This window comes from Schistocerca gregaria, unplaced genomic scaffold (genome assembly GCF_023897955.1).
Source record: "Schistocerca gregaria isolate iqSchGreg1 unplaced genomic scaffold, iqSchGreg1.2 ptg000719l, whole genome shotgun sequence".
Taxonomy (NCBI): Eukaryota; Metazoa; Arthropoda; class Insecta; order Orthoptera; family Acrididae; genus Schistocerca; species Schistocerca gregaria.
In genome coordinates this window covers 315,562-337,933 of record NW_026062096.1, presented here as the reverse complement: position 1 = coordinate 337,933, position 22,372 = coordinate 315,562, and the positions used below count along the sequence as shown (strand labels likewise).

General features: G+C 38.4%; 1 protein-coding gene across 2 annotated transcripts in view; it reads left to right on the top strand.

Moving 5' to 3' along the window:
• Positions 1–22,372, top strand: part of LOC126320378 (tyrosine-protein kinase transmembrane receptor Ror2) — a 50,450-nt gene that overhangs the window by 7,652 nt on the left and 20,426 nt on the right. For both annotated transcript variants that reach the window (XM_049993825.1, XM_049993826.1), the window contains exons 2-3: positions 8,393–8,563; positions 19,408–19,607. In XM_049993825.1, the coding sequence (XP_049849782.1) occupies positions 8,485–8,563; positions 19,408–19,607 (279 nt within the window). In that variant the 5' untranslated portion in view covers positions 8,393–8,484. The remainder of the gene's footprint in view (positions 1–8,392; positions 8,564–19,407; positions 19,608–22,372) is intronic.

The window sequence follows — 22,372 nt, the reverse complement described above, 5'->3', positions numbered from 1 at the left end:
GATTAGCATCACCATAGTTGATTCTGTAAGTTTCTGTTTAAGTTCAGTGTATGAGTCATTAATGCTAGTGACTTCTGTTTCAAAACAACTGTTTCCATTTGCCTATATTTACCTCATGTTACTTCCCTTTGGGATCAAGTTAAGTGGTGTCATTCATATTTCACGATGACACACTGTGACTGTCTTTAACAAAGTGCTACCGACAGGTAATTTTCTGTGAACAACAATTATTCTGAGATGCTTTGTAGTATTTTCTCCTGTAGCAGTTTGTCAATTATGTAGCTGAGGATAAAACTGCCTTATCAGTTTTTAACACCAGAAACACTCCTTGAGATGTCACCATCTTGTCAGTTTGAAAGAGCTAAGTGGTTGCACTTCACCAATCAGTTCAGGTAACTAAATAATGAACATCACAGAAGGCTTACAGTATAAACATATGGTGTGTTCTTATGCCACTACTGAATTAATTATTTGTTCATTCTAAGTGTAGTGATTTATCTTTACAAGGATCATGTCACCTTAATACAAGGAAAATGCAAATAGCATGTACAGGATGATTAATTACAATATTTACTATTTCAGATCTCTCCCCCCCCCCCCCCCCCTCCCAATGACAGATGAGTGATTGTAGGACAATGAAACTTTGTGGAAACATTTGTAATGACATACAAAAGGGAAATAATGAATAAACCGTTGAAATAAACAAATTTTAACTTCCACGTGAGAGGGTTACAGTTGTTAATTGAGTATCAGGATTACATTCCAGGTTACAAACATTGCTCAGTGTGACGACCATCTGCATCCATGATAGTATGGAAACACACTAGATATACCATTTCACAGTTACTCACAGCACTGTCTGAATGCTGAACCATGGAATGTTCAGCTATTGTGACACAGCATGTGCACTACTTAAAGATCACATGCGTCAAGCATTCTCAGCCATGGGAACAGTAACTTTTTCAACAGTTAGTGGCGCTCCCAGAAGCTATTCTCAAATTTCCAGTTAATTTGAACTTCCATATCACGTTGTTCAACCCCGGTGCAGAAAGATGACCTTTCTGTTTTCCTCCTGGAAGAACAGCAGCACTATAGCTGTTGTTTGTATGAAGCAGCTTTACGAGTAAAGCCCTGATCGCCTTGTCCAGACTGCTGATGACCATCTGCAACTATAATTAACACTGATGCTCGTCCTTCAACCCTTTGTCACCATGCCAGTACCTGTGCCTAATGGCAAGTCATGACACTAATATTACTAAGAAGACACAGCCTGCAGCATGCAGTCCTGGCATCATTCCTATAACACTGGGTACCCATACAAAGAATAGTTTTCTGCCTACACTTGCTCAAGTACTAAAATTTTAATTGTAACCACATGTATATTCATACACACACATTTAATGTGGAGAATACGGATGGTTAGATGTGGGCTTCTTGAGGGAATCGTCCTGGAATTGCTTGAAGTGATTTGGGGAAACCTGAATCAGGATGACAGGACAGAGCATGAGTCTCCCTCATCAATCTGAGGTTAGTGTCTTAACAAATACCCTACCTCATTCAGTTATATGTAACACACACTTGTCTTTTGTTTCTTCACACTTGGATTAAGTTATCTTAGTTACTTGAAAACTTATAATACACTATTGACTTTGTATCTCCACACTGCACACACCACGAGCAGTTACAGACGACTTTAGGACCATGACTGTGCAGTTGCACCTTTGATATGTGTCCATGTCTTCCCTTCTGCCAATCTAAAAGACTAACCAATATCACTTCATGATAGGTTGAGATGCTGAACTCAGAAAAATGGTGAGAGTTTAGTATTAAAAGTAGCATTCACTTTTTGCTAATAATAATACTCTGTTACTTTATTATTATTATTATTATTATTATTATTACAATCATCAGTTTCTTTCCTTTCTCAGATGTTATGTCTGGTTAAAAATGAAAAGTGAGGCGGACCTTGATCAAGTGTGATTTCCTTTTAACTGTACGGTATATGTTACATTGCATTTAGGAACTTTTGGGTAGTTGAGCATGTATCAATAATTACAGATTTCTGTAGTTGTATATATCCATTTGGATGTAGCTGTATTGCATTGATGTGCTTGTGGATATTGTGTGGTATGACTCCTGTAGTTGATAGTATAATTGGTATAATGTCAACTTTATCCTGATGCCCCATGTCCTTGACTTCCTCAGCCAGTTGGATGTATTTTTCAATTTTTTCTCCTGTATATTTGTTGTATTGGGTATGGGTATTTCGATTAGTTGTGTTAATTTCTTCTTTTTATTGGTGAGTATGATGTCAGGTTTGTTATGTGGTGGTGTTTTATCTGTTATAGTGGTTCTGTTCCAGTATAATTTGTATTCATCATTCTCCAGTACATTTTGTGGTGCATACTTGTATGTGGGAACATGCTGTTTTATTAGTTTATGTTGTATGGCACGTTGTTGATGTATTATTTTTGCTACATTGTCATGTCTTCTGGTGTATTCTGTATTTGCTAGTATTTTACATCCGCTTGTGATGTGATCTACTGTTTCTATTTGTTGTTTGCAAAGTCTGCATTTATCTGTTGTGGTATTGGGATCTTTAATAATATGTTTGCTGTAATATCTGGTGTTTATTGTTTGATCCTGTATTGCAGTCATGAATCCTTCCATCTCACTGTATATATTGCCTTTTCTTAGCCATGTGTTGGATGCATCTTGATCGATGTGTGGCTGTGTTAGATTATATGGGTGCTTGCCAATGTAACTAAAGGACATTAATTATCTCATCTCTTTGGGTAAATTATTATGCAATTTTAATCCCTGATAGAAAATGCTATGTAGTTAACCCTCCTCATCCTCCCCCCCTCCATTTTTGATAAATGTAGATCCAAACTGACTCTAGTTCCTTAATTGTGTACAGAACTATTTGTGAAAATTTTCTAATATTTTGCTGATGCCTACAACAGATTGGTAGTTGAACTGACTTAGCAAGTAACAATGGCATCTTTTAAAACTATTTTCTTACAGTGACTCCAAATACTATTTTTTGTAGTCTTCTGTTATGAACCTTTTCTGGTGTTTCAAAATTGTGCTATCTCCTGTGCATCTGGTCCCTAGAAAAGAATCCTGAAGCTAAGAACTGAGTGTTCGTAGGAATAGTATATAATGACTGAAAGTCTATGTGTGGTACCTTCTTCATCAGTTCTCCATCCTATATTACTTCTTATTTTTATTATTCATTCCTTAATCAAACTGTCTTTAGTCCATAAGTAAACTGCTGAAAGTATTTTTATGTAGTACTTATGTTACGGGCATATATGATTTTAATTACCAGTTTTTACAGCAATAATCTGCGTTTTGCTGCTTTATATTACTCTTGTCATTTTTCTACTTCATCTGTATCCCTGTGTCTTCTGTTCCTTATGTCTTTCTCATACTCCGGATTTTTCACTCTTCACCTGTAATTTTTAGTCACTGTTTCTCCTGGCATCCTCTAACCTTTTCCCGGTCCCTGCCTTTCTGCTTTGGTGGCAGCAACCTCTCCTGCCTATTCCTGCATGGTCACACTGTCAGTCTTTCGTAACTGCCTTCCTATCTGCCCCCCCCCCCCCCCCCCCCCCAATTCCAGGCTCTCTCTCTCTCTCTCTCTCTCTCTCTCTCTCTCTCACACACACACACACACACACACACACACACACACACACACACACACACACACACACACACACACACCACTATTTTCTTACCTCCAACATGGCCATGATTGCTTCAGTACATATGATTTTAACGACATTTATTTGTCCGTTTTTATCTCTTAGGCAATGTTAAAAGGTGTTACATGCCCTATCTCTGGAGCTTGCTAGTAATTGTTTTCTCTCCATATTCACACTGTAATTTATTCTTACTTTTCTATATACACAACTACTCTGTAGCAGCAGAATGTCGTACTATCCTTTATTTATAAGAATGTGTAGCATAGTTTCTGAATCAATGTGGAAGTACGATACTCTGTCTGCTCTGTAGCATCAAGCAACTGAGCAGTAAAACTTAAGGGGCCAGGAATTGCATCCTACTGGGAATTATTTTAATCCTGTATAAAGTTATACAGGTCAGTATCTAAAGTATGCAAGAATTGTGTTCCTACTAAAGAAAGATAATGCAGAAAATATGATAACTGCAGCCCATTTCATGTACTCTCATCTGTCTAGAAAGTAATAGAATCAAGTATGAAAGACAGACTAATTAGTTACTGAATAAATGCAATGTTTTTAATGAAAAGGAGTTTGGCTACAGGTCTAGCAAAAGTAGGATTGGATATGACACAGTTTACAAATGTACAAGAATTTATGAAAGTAGAGCTTGAAGCTTTCAGCTGGGAGACTGGTTACAGTTACATTTTTAGACCTAACCAAGGCTTTTGACTGTATTGACCATAAAATAATAAACAAACTGAGTTACTGGAAAAAAGAGAATAGCCAATGAGTGGCTCTAGTCATACTTGCGGAATACGGTGCAAAAGTTTGTCTCTTTAAACATAAATAATAAATCTACAAACTGTCTAGCAAAGGCAGGAATGGATATTGATTGTTGGGTGATATGGATTCAACAAGCAAGATGCTACTGAAGAGTATGTCATGAGCATGTTATGTCCTTAGGGCCCATTCATCATTGTGTAACAGCCACTGGCTTGTAGTGATGTGGAATTCCTAACTAGACTCAATTCTTAGTTATGGGATTCTGTTCTTGGGATCACATACATAAAAGTGGAACACAGTTTTCAAACTGCATAGAAGGGCTGTAAGAATATTAACTAAAAGTAGTGGTCAGGCTTGTTGGAAGATTAAAAAAAAAAATTACAAACATCATTTTCTGTCATAGATTATGATTGTATAAGTATTTTCCCAAGGAAATGAAAAAGATACCTAAAATGCATTCATTTAGGAAGAAATTCAGAGCAGTTGCATGCTACATTGGTAAGGCTTACTTATTAATTCCAAGTAGAGCTTTTCCAACATCTCACTCATCAATAGCAGGTGCTGACTCAGTTTGTCAGACTGGTGTAAGGGGAGACATGGAGATGTAATAGAGCTATGGTCCTAAAGTCAACTGCAAGTATGTGAAGTTGTGTGCAGTGAAATGTTTTGAAAGACAAAATGACAGTGCATTTATTAAAACATTGGCCTCGGAGTGTTTTGAGAGGTTGGACGTTCTTACTCTGCCTGGCCATCATTGTTTAGTTTCTCTATAGTTTTCCTAAATCGAGGCCATATTTCTGTCTATATGGCTTGTGTGTTTCATGTATTCATCTGATAGAGCCTTTACCATTGTAAAATGCTCATAGGAGCAAAATTACCTGCACTTCTGTAAACTACGGAAATATTGGCACATTCCACACATTTGTGCACAAGAACATTAGTGATATTTTTGTTAAAAAAATTTGTAGGGACTCTCAAGGCTATTCCTTGCCTCAGAATAACATTTGTACCATTTGATAAAAGAAGATATATAAGTGACTCCTCTTTTCCTCCACCGAATATCTTTTTTAGGTGTTAATTGTCCAAAATTATGATGTTACTGTAGATCAACAATGTCCATGACACCAGTTTCAGGCATAATATCTATTTCAGGATGGTCTTGTTCATTGTTATTGTTTTACACTCCGATGATAAGGGGATCTCCAGAACCTATAATGAAAAATGGTATTACAAAAGTAAAAACTCATAAAAAAGCTTACATCTGAGTAGCCCAGATGAAAAGGCAGCTAAATTCATTATATGTTGATATTGAGGTGTCCACAGCCATATAGATTTTTTTGAGCACCTGCATGATGGTCGTTTGGATGGGACTAGTGTTTTGTGATTATCTGAGTGTTACTTATCATGCAGTCAGCAGGCTTTGCATCTAGGCTACTCAGCTTACAATATACAGTATGATACAAAATGTGTAACACTATCTCCATCATTGTCCTCTTATTCAGCATTATCACCAGGATCGTTGGATAGATTATCAATTTCAGGTGAATTGAGGAGCTCTATAACTTCTTCTTCTGTAAGTGGCCTTCATCTATCTTGGACTCGGAGCATTGTGAACTCACTGTAAGGTGACTAAAAAGACAGTGAAGTAATGTCCTAAATTTCTATGCTATTACAACCTTCCAATCACAGTGTCCTTATTTGGAGACATGTATAAAGTTATAAATATGTCACTTACCTTTCGTTCTGAAAGACGCCTTTAGTTTTCACCTTCAAGAATGCACCTTTCTATTCCCAAATAATTTTTTTTACCTAAACTCAGAAGATATTAACTGGCTGATTAGAGGCACAAAGATTACTGGAAGTGGCCATATGATTGTGCACATTGAGTTTTGTTTTGTAGTACCACAGTTTGACAGGAGACGTCGACATTGTTCTCAAATAAACTCTCTGCTTGTGACAATATGAGGACAACAGCCACAAATGATAAAATTTAACAAATTTTAATACACTAAGCATTTATTTAGTATGTCCTTATATGAGGACACCATGACCGAAAGGTTTGATGAAATGCTGAATTGTGTTGTTGTTAAGGTCTTCAGTCTAAAGACTGATGACATACATCTCTATGAACAAAAATAAATAATTATCAGTAGAGAAGATCAAAAAGTTTTGGTCAAACTTATGGTCAAAAATACATTTACTGCAGCTGTGATTTTTGCACATTCTAATTGAGATACTGTTGGTAATCACAGTTTGTAAATAACAGGAAATAAAATATGAATCTTCCAGATAGATTTAAACTGTGTGCCAGATCAGGACTTGAACCTGGGACCTTTACCTTTTTCGGGCAAGTGCTCTACTGATTGAGCTGTCTTAGCATGACTCATTAGTCGCCCTCACTTTACTTCTGTCAGTACCTCATCTCTTATATTCCAAACATACGGAAGTTGCTCTGCATAGCTTGTGGGACTAGCATTTCCATAAGAAGGGATATTGCAGAAACATAACTTAGCCAAAGCCTGGGGAGATTGTTTCCAGAACAAATTTGTCTCTCCAGCATAGTGTGTGCTGATTTGGAAGTTCCTGTCAGATTAAAACTGTGCCAGACCAGATTTTAACCTTGGCCTATCATGGGCAAGTGTTCTACCAAGTGAGCTCTCCAAGCATGACTCACAACCCACAGTCACAGCTTTAATTCCAGCTGCATCTCATCTCCTATCTCCAAAACTTCACAGAAGGTGTCCTGCATATCATGAGAAACTAACACGCCCAGATGAAAGGAACTTCTGCGAAGTTTGGAATGTAGGAGATGAGGTACTGGTGGAAGTAAAGCTGTGAGAGGTTGAGTTACGTGCGGATTGCTCAGTTGGTAGCAAACTTTCCCATGAAAGGCAAAGGTGCCAGGTGCTAGTCTCAGTCCAGCATGCAGTTTTAATCTACCAGGAAGTTTCAAATCAGCACGCACTCCACTGCAGGGCGAACATTGGCTCTGGGTGTAAAGTTATGGTTCGTAGGTACTGTAAACTGATTCTGATTTTGCTTTGAATAGTCAACAGTGTATTGTGTTATGTTTAATTTTCATGAATAAATAAATCAAATATGAAAACACAAAAACGAGCTGATATTGTGTAACAGTATAAAATTTTGGTATTATTGTGTGAGAGGCTGCAGTTTGGTTCACTCAATCATTAAACAATGTGCAGTAAATTGTCTAGATTTTGTAATGTCAACAAACTACTATGACGGAATTATAAGACAGAATTACTGGCCAGTACTTACTTCCAGCAAGCAAAATAATCAGTGCTGCTGGGAGACACACATAAAAGTGCACTAAATTATCCAACTATATTACAGCATTGGCTTGCTGTCTAAATATATTCATCTCATTCTAGGGTTACCTAAATATTCCTGCTACATTGCATTTGTGTCAGAGTTTCTGAGCTTTTTCCTCTCATTGAACCATCAACCTCCAGCTGTGGTAGTCAACCTGGACCTTACTGCCCTCTAGTTGGTTTCCATCTTTCAGGGTAGACAGTAGGGGTTTAAAAAACATTTTCATTAGATTAAAAAAAAACTGACTTAAAGTGTCTGGTAAGTAACATTATTATAGGCTTTAACTTGCTGGAACTCTGCTTTATAATTTTTAGAAAGTAAAGTTACTTGCTTACTTTATAAATCACCAATACTGTGGAGCCAGTCAGCAGTTAGCAAATTTTAGTATTAATAGAGATATAAAAGTGAGCAGTAGGTAAAAAAGATAACTGCCCCTTGAAGAATGAGACACTGGTTAATTTTCTGCTTGTAGTAATGATCAGCTTGAGAAAAAAAATCCAGGTGTTAATTTGTGAGATCCTGTTACTGAGCATGATTAGATATTTTCCTTGTCCTCATTTTTAATAGTATTTTTTTTTCACTAGGTATTCTTGCTGGGAAATGACAACAGCATAAGTAGCCATGAACTGGCATATCTAATGCATGACATGCTGTCTGATGAGGAAGCTGCTATTGAATGATGGCACCATTTCCATTGTTACTTGCAGTATGGCTGTATGCACAACTGGAACTGCCAAGCAGTGTACTGTGTGCTGGTAAGTAATATTCAGCCCAAATTGGTTACTTAAGAGACTAAATGGAATTCAGTGTAATTGTGTCACAAAATTCCTAAAGTTTGTTTGTTTCCATCTCATAGTCAGCATTCATAGTAATTATCTACTGCCAATATATTGTGGGGCTAAGTTGCTTACAGACATTGAAAAAGGAAATTGACAGTTAGTTGGTACTTTTTAGACTCACATGAATTTATTTTTCATGAGAAATAATTGGATTTTTTAAAAGTGTCTGACTAAATTACATGTATCACAACCTGTATTTAAGCCCCAATACGTGCATTTTTCCAGATGTCATCACTGTAGTACTGGTGTTTCTTATAAAAGGTTAATCCCTCTGACATCAAACATCATTGTCTATGTTCTGCATTCAGTGCACTACAGCAGTCTGCTGGACTGGGCTCTCAGTATGGATTTCTTGTCTGTTGCTGTCCTGTCTCCCTGTGCATTTTTAGTTCCTGCATTGTGAGATGGCACTGGACTCATTTGGGAGGATCAGGGCTCAAATCATATCCAATCCTCTAGATTTAGGTTTTCTCTGGTTTCCTTAGTCAGTTAAGACAAATGCTGGGATAACAGAGGCGCAGTAGATTTCATTCACCATCATGTCTGATTAAGCTCTTGCTCAGTCTCTAATGATACCATTGTCTATGGGATATTAAACCCGTCTTTCCTCTTTCCTTCCATTTTCAGTCCCTTTCTCTTTCAAGCAGCAAAGGGAAATATAAGTAAACCTGTGTTTTATTGGTCAGGATGACTACCACCTTCCCTATCAATTTTGTAAATGTTGTGATTTTTTCTACCTTTACTAGTATTAGAAACATGGGTATTTACAGAAAACTAAATAGACTTCACTTGACAGAACAAAATGAAGGAAGGCAGCTCACCTCTTTATGATGAAGAAGCAAATTTGAGGGTGTGTGGGTTCATAAAAGTAGTGCTGAGTGTCACTCAACTTTCACACTTTAGTACTTACTTCTAAGAGGCCACAGTCAGCACATCTACATCTACACAATTATTATGTTTCGCAGAGGGTTCATACAACCACTTTCAAACTATTTCTCTACTTTTCTACTCCCAAATAGTACAGGGAAAAAATGAATAACAAATATTTCCATTCAAACTCTGATTTCTATATTTTATTAAGTACTCATTTCTTCCTTTGTAGGGGAGAGTCAACAAAATAATTTTATATTTGAAGGACAAAACACCCCATCTTGATTATCGTATCTGTGACACTCTTTCTCTGATTTTGCTATAATACAGAATGAGCTGTCCTTCTTTAATCTTATTTGATGTCCTCTGTGTTAAAGATTCCATGTCATGCAGCTATACTCCAGAAGAGGGTGGAAAAGTATATTGTAGGCAGTCTCCATAATAGATTTACTGCACCTTGTAAGTGTTCTGCCAATAAAACAGTCTATGGTTCACTTTTGCAATGAAATTTCTGTGTGATGGTTTCAGTTCAAGTTGTTCACAGTTGTAATCCCTAGGTATGTAGATGAATCAACAACGTTTATATTCATGAGATTTATTGTATAATGGAAGTGTAACAATTTGGTATTGAGTACCTACCACGCACTGTTGCTCATATCATCATCATGATCAGCAGCAGCAGAAGCATAATATTTGGTATTTGTCATTGTATGTTTTATTGTTTATTGTCTTTTCTTTTAATAATATCAATGTAAGTTAACAGTGTATTCCACCAGGTTGTGGCACTGACAAAAGTATCTGACTGAATAAAAACTGAATAAATAACATCGGTTAGTTCACTAAAATTGTGAAAATTACACATCTGGCCAAGGATTGTGTGAATGAATCTGAACTCGGAAGCTGTGCAGAGCACAGCAAGTGACAAAGATTGCAAATACAGTGGCCCAGCAGCATCTCCCTGTTGTGACACTGGAAAGGTCATTTCTTTAACCCAAGGTCATTGATAGAAGCACCAAGGTACAAGGTGGGAATGTGAAAACAAGTAGCAGTATACATTGTCCATGTCAAACAGTACACAATGCAGAATTATGGTTTACTGGAGAATTTGTTTGTCATAGCATGATATTTTGGCTTGTAAATGGCATTTTTCTTTTCTTTTTAATAAGGTCTATGTAAGTTAACAAATTTTACAAGGCTGTGTAGCTGACAGAAATGTCCGATTGAATAAAAAATAAATAACTTTGGTTAATTCACTAAAATTGTGAAAAGTGCAATCCCACCAAGGACTCTGTGCTGAGCATTTGGAACCTGTGTTATACAGAGTGACAACCAGCTGCAACTTAAGCATGAGATAATTGTGTTCTTGTGGAGTTATCATACGGAACCATGCAGCTTTGTTCACAGGGATCACTGAATTCTGGAGCGCAGCAGTGGCAATCAACCTGCTGTGTCGGAAGTTTGACAATGCCCCGAGTGGGTTTTAGCACACGTACTGTTGGGCCCGCCTCCATTGTCTAGAAACCATAAGTGCATCGACTGCAGTTGGCATGTAAATATTGTTGCTTTTTCTTCTGAGTGGCAGAAGTTTTCAGATGAGTCCCACTTCTTACTGTCTTACATTAATGGCCACATAACATGTAGAGTGCTACCATGGTGACTACATTCTAACAGCCTACGCTGTTGATGAACGTAGCAGACAGTGTCGGATTTGATATTCAATCTAGATACTTATTACTTGAGAGCAATCTAAATGGAAACTATTTTAGGACAGATTTAAAATGAACAGTAGTACCCCTCTTCCAGTCAACTTAACATGCCATCTTTCAAAATGAGAATGTCAGACCAGATGTGACGAGTAATATGCCAGCCATATCCTGCTTTGTTGACCTGCACATTTGCCTGAAATTTCACCCATCAAAGATGTCAGTGGTATCTCCGGTCAACAGGTTGCTCAACAAGATTGTCAGCTGTTTGTGTTTTTGTGGAGTCGCATAGAAACTATATTCTCATATTTTCTTCTAAATGCAACATTTGTTTTAATTTTAAAACTAACATAAGACATGTAGTGGGATGTGTAGGCTAAGAGCTGCAACCCTTAACAAATATTTAGATACTGTGTGATGTTCACATTAAAATAATAGGTATTTACTTTGATGGTGATGTATTTTATTTCAGCCCTTTCTTGATGGAAATTATTCTCATAAGAGCTCGGCACTCTTCCAGACTTCTTCAATTAATAGACTGGATTTCTTACATGACACTTTTCATTGTTGCTATTTATATTTAGTATTGAGCAATATGGCACACTGGTTATGCCACTGGACTTGCGTTTGGGAGGTCCATCGTTTAAATCCATCTCTGGCCATCCAGATTTAGGTTTCCCATGATTTTCCTTAGTTGCTTAAGGCAAATGTCATGATGTTTCCTTTGAAAAGGACACAGATAATTTCCTTCAACGTTATTATCCATTCTGAGCTTTTGATCCTGTTATTTCTACTATTTAATAATTTCATTGCTGTTGGGATATTAAACACTAATATTTTTCTCTGTTCCATTGTGTTTAGCTTTTAAATGCACACCATCCACAGTAGATGAATGAATTCTAAGTCTTCTTGTTGTTCTTCAGTGTTGAAACTAGTTCCTCTCACGTAAATGAATTAAAAAAATGGTTGTAAATGCTGGTTTCAAAATTATCTTCTGAGGAAGTTGAGTGTTACCTTCAGTCATACTTACTATGTTTCAAAGTTGAAGAGCACCAGTATGATTTGATCAGGTCTCCGGTCTCTGATAGGATGGCAGGATGATTTGTCTGCCACATTGTAAGAGAGTAAGAGTCCTCAACAATTAAAGATAATGAAGTTAAGGCCAATATCTGCAGTTACATTGTTCATTATGAACAGATTTAACTACTGCAAGTCCCATGCTCACATCCAGTCAAGTGGTGGACAAATTCCTCTGGTAACTGACCGGGTGAACACTTGCACTTGTTAAGGATGAAGTCAGTTAAGAGGTATGCCTGCAAAAGTAATGTTCTGTTATTGGTGGAAGTTGATTCAGTGTAAGGGGAATGTTGATCAAAAGGCTAAGTGAGCTGTTCAATCAAAATATGGGAAGAATTACTTTTTTCTTAAGATTAGTGTGTGAAGCTCAGTCCATTAATGAGTTGTATTAACCATCTGTTTTGCAGTTGTTATTTTCCATATCAAATACAAATTCAATAGGGAAAACCCAAATTACCAAGAGGCTATATGGCTGGGTAGTAATTACCTCCAGGGAGCAAAATTCCATTGCTGCTGACAGACACAATAAAGGTTGAAAAACATCTATACCTAATTTGTGGAACTCAAACTTCATTTGTTAAGGAGGAAAGAGGAATAGGTTTCGAAGGGTTGGGAAGGAGGTGCATGTCAGCAAGACTCTAAGATGAGAGGAACCCACATGGTGTGAGGACAAGAGGAGACAGTGATGAAGGAAGAGGAGTCAGAGTGAGTTGAAGATCAAAGATGATACACTAGTAAGCACTGCACCAGCTTTGGTAAAGGGTTGATAGAATAACAGGATGACAAGAAGAATGATTGCAAGGAATAGAAGTAAGACGTGGAATGAATAGTGTGGTATGAACGGTGTGATTAAAAACCAAGAGAAAGTGTTGCCCCAAGGGGGGGGAGGGGGGGACACGAAAAAGGAAAGGGTCCAGAAGGATTGCAGGATTTGAGTATGTTTCAGAGAAAGTTCCGAAGTTCCCATACTGTATAACACATTTAGCCACCTGCTACTACTAAGAGGAACATCTCTCTCTCTCTCTCTCTCTCTCTCTCTCTCTCTCTCTCTCTCTCTCTCTCTCTCTGTGTGTGTGTGTGTGTGTGTGTGTGTGTGTGTGTGTGTGTGTGAGAGAGAGAGAGAGAGAGAGAGAGAGAGAGAGAGAGAGAGAGAGAGACTACCTCATCTAATGACACAGCCTTTACTCACAAATACACCTTGTGATTCCAGTTGACACAATTAAGATCATCAGCGAAAAGGAGTGTTATCATTTTATTTTTCTCAATTTAGCTGTGAAATTTTGATACGATGACCAAATAACAGGCACTTGAATACCAAATTTAATACTTTTCTGCATAACTCCAGCTGCTTTCTATTAAAATATTCCTAACAGAAATACAGTAGTGATAAGCAACCCATATAGATGACTTGTGGCATAATGTGTAGGAAATGTTACTTGCATTATAAGATGAAGTGCAGTCACAGTCGATTTTCTTCATTTCCCTGCAGATAATCTTAGTGTTGAAGGAGATCAGTCCATAACCATGCATTAAATAAAAGTGACTGGTGGGGGGGGGGGGGGGGCTGGGGTTCTCTCAACGAAATTTAACTCTCTTATGTCATGTGGAAGAAGTATCAGGGCAAACAGAAGATTATTAAGAGATTATATACCTAGTGCAGAAAAATGAAAAGTGAGTTATCCAATACAGGTGCACAGAACATTTAACAACTATTTCTTGACATTAGTTTCCAAGTTTAATCAAAATTTTATTGTATTGCTGATTTCTTTTGTCAGTACTTTGTAGAATAATTGTGTATAAATCAACAATAAAAGTTTATAGATACCAGCAAGTGCACAGAACTTTCATAAGCTGGCATTTCAAGGCAATTATGCCGCTGAAGTTAGTGGATGCAAAAAATCAATTTTTAAATCATTGTATTGTATAAAGAAATACCTACTCATTTGAAGATAAGTACATAATACACTATTGTTGTAGAAAGTGACCTGTTGATTTGTCTTGAAGGTATGGTCAGTTTCCATATAGATAAAAATCCTTTTTACTAAAGCCATGTGATTTTGTTATTGCCATTGTATTTGGAAGCTTTTGAGAACATATATACATGTTGTTGCCAAACTTACAAGTTAGACATCTGGAAAATATCAACAAAAAAGTTAGTTATTATGTAATATATGAGAGCAGTTGCAGTACTAAGTGAAAAATTGAGAACACTGTGTGTAAATAATTTTGTGTAAGCAAAAGTATTTATGTGGTCAGACCGTGCCATACACCTACATGATTTGTCATATTATGCAATTAGGATAAAAGTTCAATACTGTTTCCTTTCACATCTAGAAAGTAATTTTTCAAAGTAAGAAACAGGAAACAAATTTTAATGTGATCAAGGTGATGTAAAAAGGCAAGGGGTGGGATACTACATGAACCTCTCTCTTATCCACAGCTTTTCTTTGTGACCTGCCTCTAAATATCACCAGACATGAAAAGTGAGAGTGATTGAAGACTTAGATTTGTTGGAAGAGTTCTGGTAAAGTGCAGTGCAACTGTACAGGAAACCAATTGTAAAGTATTGCTCCATTGTTTGGATCCTCATCAGGTAGGCATGACAATAGGCAAGAAACAAATTCAGACACATGTTGCTGGGATCATAACATAACCCATTAAAAAGTGTTAAAAATGCTTAGAAACTTTGATGGAAATCCTTGGAAGAAAGTTGAAACTCTCACAAAAGCCAGCTGGGTAAATTTAGAGAACCAGTATCCAAAAGAGACTGTGTTACCTTTATGCTTCTATCATTGTATATCTCACATAGGGATTATGAGAATAAAATAAGAGAAATTAGGGCATGTGCAGAGGCATTTATACTCTCATTCTTCCATAACTCAGTACACAAATGGAATAGGATAGGATTTGATAATATGGGTATGAAGTAATCTAAGCCATGCACTGTACCGTAGCTTGTGGATAATATGTGATGGAATAACACAGATTTCTCAAATAGAATTTGAGGAGCTTCCTTGTGATACACACCTTTATTCTGTTCAGGAGTTCTTACATCAGTTTTCAGACATTTGATGCACTCAGATTCATGTACTGTCGCAAAACACTTCTTGTTAAATGGCTTTCTTATAATAATAAAAAAAACTAAGAAATTAAATTAAAAGATATACATTGCTCCATTGTTAATCACTTCACAGGGTTTGATATGGATTTATGAAGTCTAGTAAAAATAGTGTTTAATTGCGATAGAAATGGTGAAAATTAAGTCTTACTCTCAAGACACATACAGTGTCTTCAAGTTAAGTAGTAAAGCACCTTAAGTGCTGTTTTCCTTATGCCACTTTTTGTGTTGCAGTTTTGTAATGAACATTGGAATTTCATAGTGATCTCTCTCTCTCTCTCTCTCTCTCTCTCTCTCTCTCTCTCTCTCTCTCTCTCTGTGACCCAGTGGCTAGCTCACTGGACTTGCATTCGGGAGGACGACGGTTCAATCCCGCGTCCGGCCATCTTGATTTAGGTTTTCCGTGATTTCCCTAAATCACTCCAGGCAAATGCAGGGATGGTTCCTTTGAAAGGGCATGGCCGACTTCCTTCTCTGTCCTTCCCTGATCCGATGAGACTGATGACCTCGCTGTGTGGTCTCCTTCCCCAAAGAACCCAACAACAACATATCTCTCTCTCTCTCTCTCTCTCTCTCTCTCTCTCTCTCTCTCTCTCTCTCTCTCTGTCTCTCTCTCACACACACACACACACACACACACACACACACACGCCTAAACTCTGGGCTACTCAGTGATTTCCACCAATGATTTTTTAAATGAGTCACCCTATAAAATTTACATTGTTCAGTATAAAACTCCAAGTAGTGATCTAGGGTAAGATTCATTTCATTGGGTTCCTGAGTGCTGTAAGCCATGCAACTGCTATACTCAGTTGAGAAAATTGTCCATAATGTTCATTAAACTATTCTCGTATTACTAAGCCAGGGGAAGCGTCATGTGGTATTTTATGGAGATCAGGTAAGTGATAAAAATACCTGATAGATTTGGGCAATATGCTGCGAAAACTGCTTTTTGTGTGGGTTCCATTGCTTTTAGTGTGACACTAGCAGCTGTTATACAAGAGGGAGTTGGTAATCTGTGAATTATGAGACTTTAAACTCTACAGTGTATTACCTGCATCAAGACAATCCGTGTGATAGACACTCTTGTTGTGAGAGAAGCTTTGACTTATTTGGAGATGTGTTCTCCATTGCAATAGCAGTTTCAAGAGCTCCAACTCATACTGTCTAAGTGATGTGTTGCATTCAGCTTAAACCCTACCTCACCTCTGTAATAGAGTATAGAAATATTGAAACTTCCTGGCAGATTAAAACTGTGTGCCGGATCGAGACTCAAACTCAAGACCTTTGCCTTTCGCGAGCAAGTGCTCTACCAACTGAGCTACCGAAGTAAGACTCATGCACCAACCTCACAGCTTTACTTCTGCCAGTACCTCGTCTCCTACCTTCCAAACTTTACAGAAGCTCTCCTGTGAACCTTGCAGAACCAGCACTCCCTACTGTATATTGTATTCGATGGCTGTATCTTGATCACAGCTGTTTATGTTATTTGACCCAGAGCTGTAGTTTCATCATCAACATGTGGCAAATTCTTTTCATTCCTTTGTCCTGTTATTTTGTTCAGCTTAGTGAGCTTGATAGTTTCAGATCACAATGGTATGATTTTGCAGGGCTCCTCTGAATTTCAATTGTAAAGTGATGATGTAATAATTCACATCCTGAGGCATGTATTTATATCATTAACTATCAGTGCCATGTTTTCTGAAAACTAAGAAACACCAATGTAGAATATTATTAACATTCTACATCTTTATTCTACATGCCTACATATTTGTTCTTCAACATTGTCATCCTGGTGATGAACATGTTTCTCCCAGCGAGGGACCAGTTTGTTGATATCATCATTGTAGAATGTTTGACTCTGTTTATGGAGCCACAAACTCACCTCTGTTTTGGAAACGGATAAATCAGTTGGGTTCAAGGTGGGAAGTCCTGTATGGAGGCTGATTTATGACAGTGAAACCAAGGCATCAGATTGTTGGAGATGTTGCAGCACTCGTGTGTGTGGTTTGACATTGTCATGCTGAAGATGGGGGTGCTCCTTGTGCTGATGAACTTATCAAATTTGAAACTTGATTACAGCATGCTGTTCCCAAGCACTGACATAATTACAGTACACACTGCCATGTTACACAGTACAGTTCAGGGCCTTCAAGTAGCTGAAGGTTGCAACTTGTATCAGTGAACTGGGAAAGTTGACTGAGTAATATGCATTACCTGCAACACCTCAACCAATATTGAGAAAAGAATAAAAAATTTGTAGGCATAACTTTTCACCATGCTCTTAAACATTACAAGAAGTTTTGGATCTGACCTCCTCCCCTACCTATATACATATTTCAGCATGGTGCTGCATGTTTGTGAATGTTTCCGCCAAAGTACTGGGTGTGACTGCCTGTATTTCTGACAGATGTTCTCATGTAATAACTGTGAACTTGTAGGGATAAAGACCTGCATTCTTAGTAGCTCTTTGACACGTGTTACATGTCTAGATGCCTACGATAAACAGCCAAGAGATTTCGTAGGCAACACTGACAATTGTACCTTTACCTCTCCCACACTTTCTTCCAGTAACTGTTGTCAACCCCTGCTGTGCTGATCTAACAATGTTCCTTTTGTCTCCAGCTTCATCACCAAGTATTGAATGCATTGTGTAGATGGTGTATGGCAACTCCAAAACATTCTAAAAACAGTTGCTGACATGTCGGAAGGAACCACTTATCCAATACTGTTTCACAAGAAACACACACTCTTCCACAGAGTATCGACAAATCATCAGACTCAAACAACACTTGAAGTAAGTCATGCACAATATCGTGAGTGCACTGAAACATGAGCCCCACACATGGCTCATGGAACATCATTGTTGCCACATTTCACAGATGCTGTCACGGCTACAAGTTATGTTAGTTAGAACATCTACCATGAAATCCAAGCAGTTATACCCAATACCCTGGCAGCAACATTCACTAACATTAACCACCATGTTGAACTGTGTATACAGGTAGGAGTGGGGGGAGGGAGAGCGGGGGGGGGGGGGGGGGGGGGGGGGAGATACGTCATTTCTCAACCATGAAAACAATGTCATGTACAAATTTGATTTCATATAATCTTTTATTAAGATCCTAGTAACACTCTTTCTGGGGCCCCTTGCAAGTGAAACACTATCAGCCAGACACATCACATGCAATAAACACCATCCTCATACTTGCTAAGCACAACTTTAGCGCAGTACTTCATGATCTATGAAAAGACAAAGGTTTCATCCTTATGAGACTTTGTGATAGAAGGAGTTGACACATATTCGTACAGCACTTAAGATTACAGCTGAGTAAAATCTGGATCTGCAGACATTAGAATGCAAGAAAGAAAATGGCAATATGCCCTTTGGAGAGTATTGGAGCTACCAGTTTCAGTTCATATCCCAGCCACATTGACACTTGGCAGTAGCTTTGGTGTCTGCATACATGCAGATGGCCCCGGTAGCGGCATTCTATTCATAGTATTGTCATCCATCTGGAAACAACTTGACAAAAGGAAAACTGTAGAGTGGACAAAGGTAGTTTCTACTTGCCAGCAGCAACCACCTGATGATGTTGAGCAGTTGAATATTGTGGATTTACATAAAATGAGCTGGTGGCAGACCTGGAGCCATTTATTCAACATGTACCTGGGGACTGCCTGAAGTGTCACATCAGTAGGGCTTTATCAAACTTTTCAACCATTGGATAATACTGTGTTATTTTTTAAATAATTTACTAGCATATCAGTACCATCTTCAGTAAATTGAAATTAATGCAGGTAAATCAAAGAGCAGTATTGGAGTAAGAAGATACTTGGACACATTTCATCAATTTGTACCCACAGTCAGACCTATTTTTTTATTATATTAATCCTTTAATGCAGCTAGTAATAATTATGACTGAAATCCAGATATCTTATTTTTTTTTATTGAATTAGTTGTTTAATATACATTTTGGCCTTTTTTCCAGGTGACGTAGGACCAGTTCTTCCACCTTCTGGCTTCTGTACTACATACAATGGGACTGTTTGCAAGAAATATCTTAGTGGCTCAGTTTGGTACAATCAGTCAAATGATAACATGGGAAACTGGTTAAATGAGCATATTGTGCAGGGTTTGTGGCAGGAAATGATTGAAGGTTTTAAAGAACCTTGCAGAAGTGCTGCTGAGGTAAGATCCTTAGGAAATATATCAGATGTCCATAAGTTTTTATATATTTACAACTAGTTTTTTGCCCACTGTCTCACCCATGTACACATAAGTTACATATATTTCATGCACGTATAACATATTTCACACATAAACACTTATTTCATCTGTATCTGCAGTTTCTTCAGAATTATGCCAGAAGGTGACTGTCATTTAGTGAAACACTACTGTCGGTAGCGACTGTCAGATTATCTGCTGTTTTACTGCATGCAGTGGGAGAGGATGGTAAATGTATCTTCGGTATTCAGCTGTTTGCCATAAAGTTTGGCCTCAAAAGGGTGGCAATATTTTTGATTATCTCCAGTGCTTGTTCTCACTGTGGTTGATGCATTGAACAACCAAACGAGAGAGATTGCACTTCATAGTTTTAAAGTATTCCAAGTCATCTAATTGCAGGAAAAATTTACAATAAGTTGTTTCTTTGGATGTTTCTACATGTCAGCCCTCCTCATCATTACCACCCCCACCCCCCTTGCCACCTCTAGTGGTAGAAGGGGCATTTACTCCCACAATATTTCAATATTTTCATACAAACAATAAGTCAGCTATTTACCAAATTTGGTTGAAATTTCTCCAGAGGTATGCTTTTTTGTCACCCCCTTTCCACCCAAACCCTCAGCCATAGGAGTGTTCCAGGGGGGGGTGGGGGGGGGGGGGATGACAAGTGAGGCCGTGGTGGTCTGTGACAGGCCTTATATCTGCTGCAAATATTTTGCCACCTGACCTGGCACTGGCATTGTATCCTTGTGTGCTGTAACGTGTCACCTTGCCGGACATATGGGCAATTATTTTTATTGGATTTTTATTGATCTGTGCATACAGTGGGACTCCGAGATCACCCCCTCTTTGAATCAGTCCATAGGTTGTGTGGGAGAATGAGGTGTATGCGGCACATCCTGCAGGGAAGTCTTGGATGCGGTTTTGTATGCTACTATTGGTAGAGTAGTGGCACCTGCTTCTGGTTCTGGAGGGGCAGGAGATAACAGTGGTTTGGATTCACAACTTACTGCTGGTTCTGAAGAAGGCTGTGGGTCTGACATCAGACCAGGCACTCGCCTACGAATTGTCCAGACCCATAGAAGTGGTTAACAATTGCTGGAGAATTGGAAATGCCAGGTGCCCATTGCCTCGTATATTGTTTTGGAGCTGGAACTTACATCTACTGATGTTGGTCTTTGGTGTTGGGAAAGTAGGCCCTAGGGGGACTGGTGCAGGAGTCACAATGTATGGGAGTATAGAACCCCCAGAATCATCACTTGACACTGATGGTCATCTCAGTTCAATAACAGATTGCTTTTGAACAGATGAAAGGTATGGCATCATGAAAAGAAATAATGAAATTCAACGGAGGCTGCCAAATGAAGGACCTGTGTCCAGTCAGTTTATATTAACTGACATACCTGTCTGAAGATTGGATCCTGACATGTGGCTGCTGTGACATATCTGGAAGTGGTGGGAAACTCTTCCACTGACTGTTCAAATAGTGAATTAATGTGAAAGCAGACAGCCTGTTGTTTATCAAATTCCTCATCGGAACCCCTAAGGAACGGTGGTAGTGCATCTTCATTTGCATGATGGGCTGATGTATCATCGTGAATGGAATAGTAGGAATTTAATAAGAAAAGAGCCTGGGATTCTAACCCTATAGATGTCCATTCAAGCAATTTTGACTGTGGGCCAAATACAGACAACGGCTTATAATCTGTGACCAGATAAAATTGTTTGCCATACAGGAAAATGTTTAACTTCTGTATACCAAAGATAATTGTCAGTGCCTCCTTCTGTATTTCAGAATAGTTTTCTTATGTTGTAGTGGGTATATTGGAGGTGAACATGTCTATTCCGAACAATGCAGCTGGTAATTATGCAATAAAATGACCCTGACACCATGTGGTGATGTCTCCATGGCCTACACAAGAGGAAAATGTGGCTGATACAGTGTCAGACAAGAATTGGTGTGGAAGCATTATTACAACTTGCAAAATGTGATCTGTGATGCATAACTGTGATTTTTCCATACGATATTGAGGGAACTGTAAATGAGCAGACACCACATGCATTTTTGTATGAAAATGTTCACATACAAGCAAGTGATTGGTGGTGAGGGGCAGTGCTAATGGATCATGTAAGGGAGCCAGTTTTTGCACAAGATAATAGAGCTGTAGGTTTGTAAATAATAGAAATTATTACTATTGCTCATGGCACTTAATGTCACTTGCTTGGAAATCAAGTGGTAAACAGTCTTGTTACACTTCCCAGTCCCCTTGAGCTTCATTGACTGGCTGGGAAGCAGGGATTGCTGGAAACAGTTGTGACATGTCAGATCTGTCAACTTCTGTACAAGATCATGCTGCTGCTCGAGCTGCTGTTTCCAAAGTTTGAAAAACTGCTGGTCCATCGTGATCGAAACACCTAGCAAAACTGTGTGACAAGTCCAATTGCGGCACATGTTTGGTTCCCGTATTAATAGATCCCTGTGCCCTCTCTTGTAAGCATGCTTCTTCAACAACACAGATTTTATTAAGCACAAATTATTTGCAAATAAACTATAGACAGTAATACACTCCTGGAAATGGAAAAAAGAACACATTTACACCGGTGTGTCAGACCCACCATACTTGCTCCGGACACTGTGAGAGGGCTGTACAAGCAATGATCACACGCACGGCACAGCGGACACACCAGGAACCGCGGTGTTGGCAGTCGAATGGCGCTAGCTGCGCAGC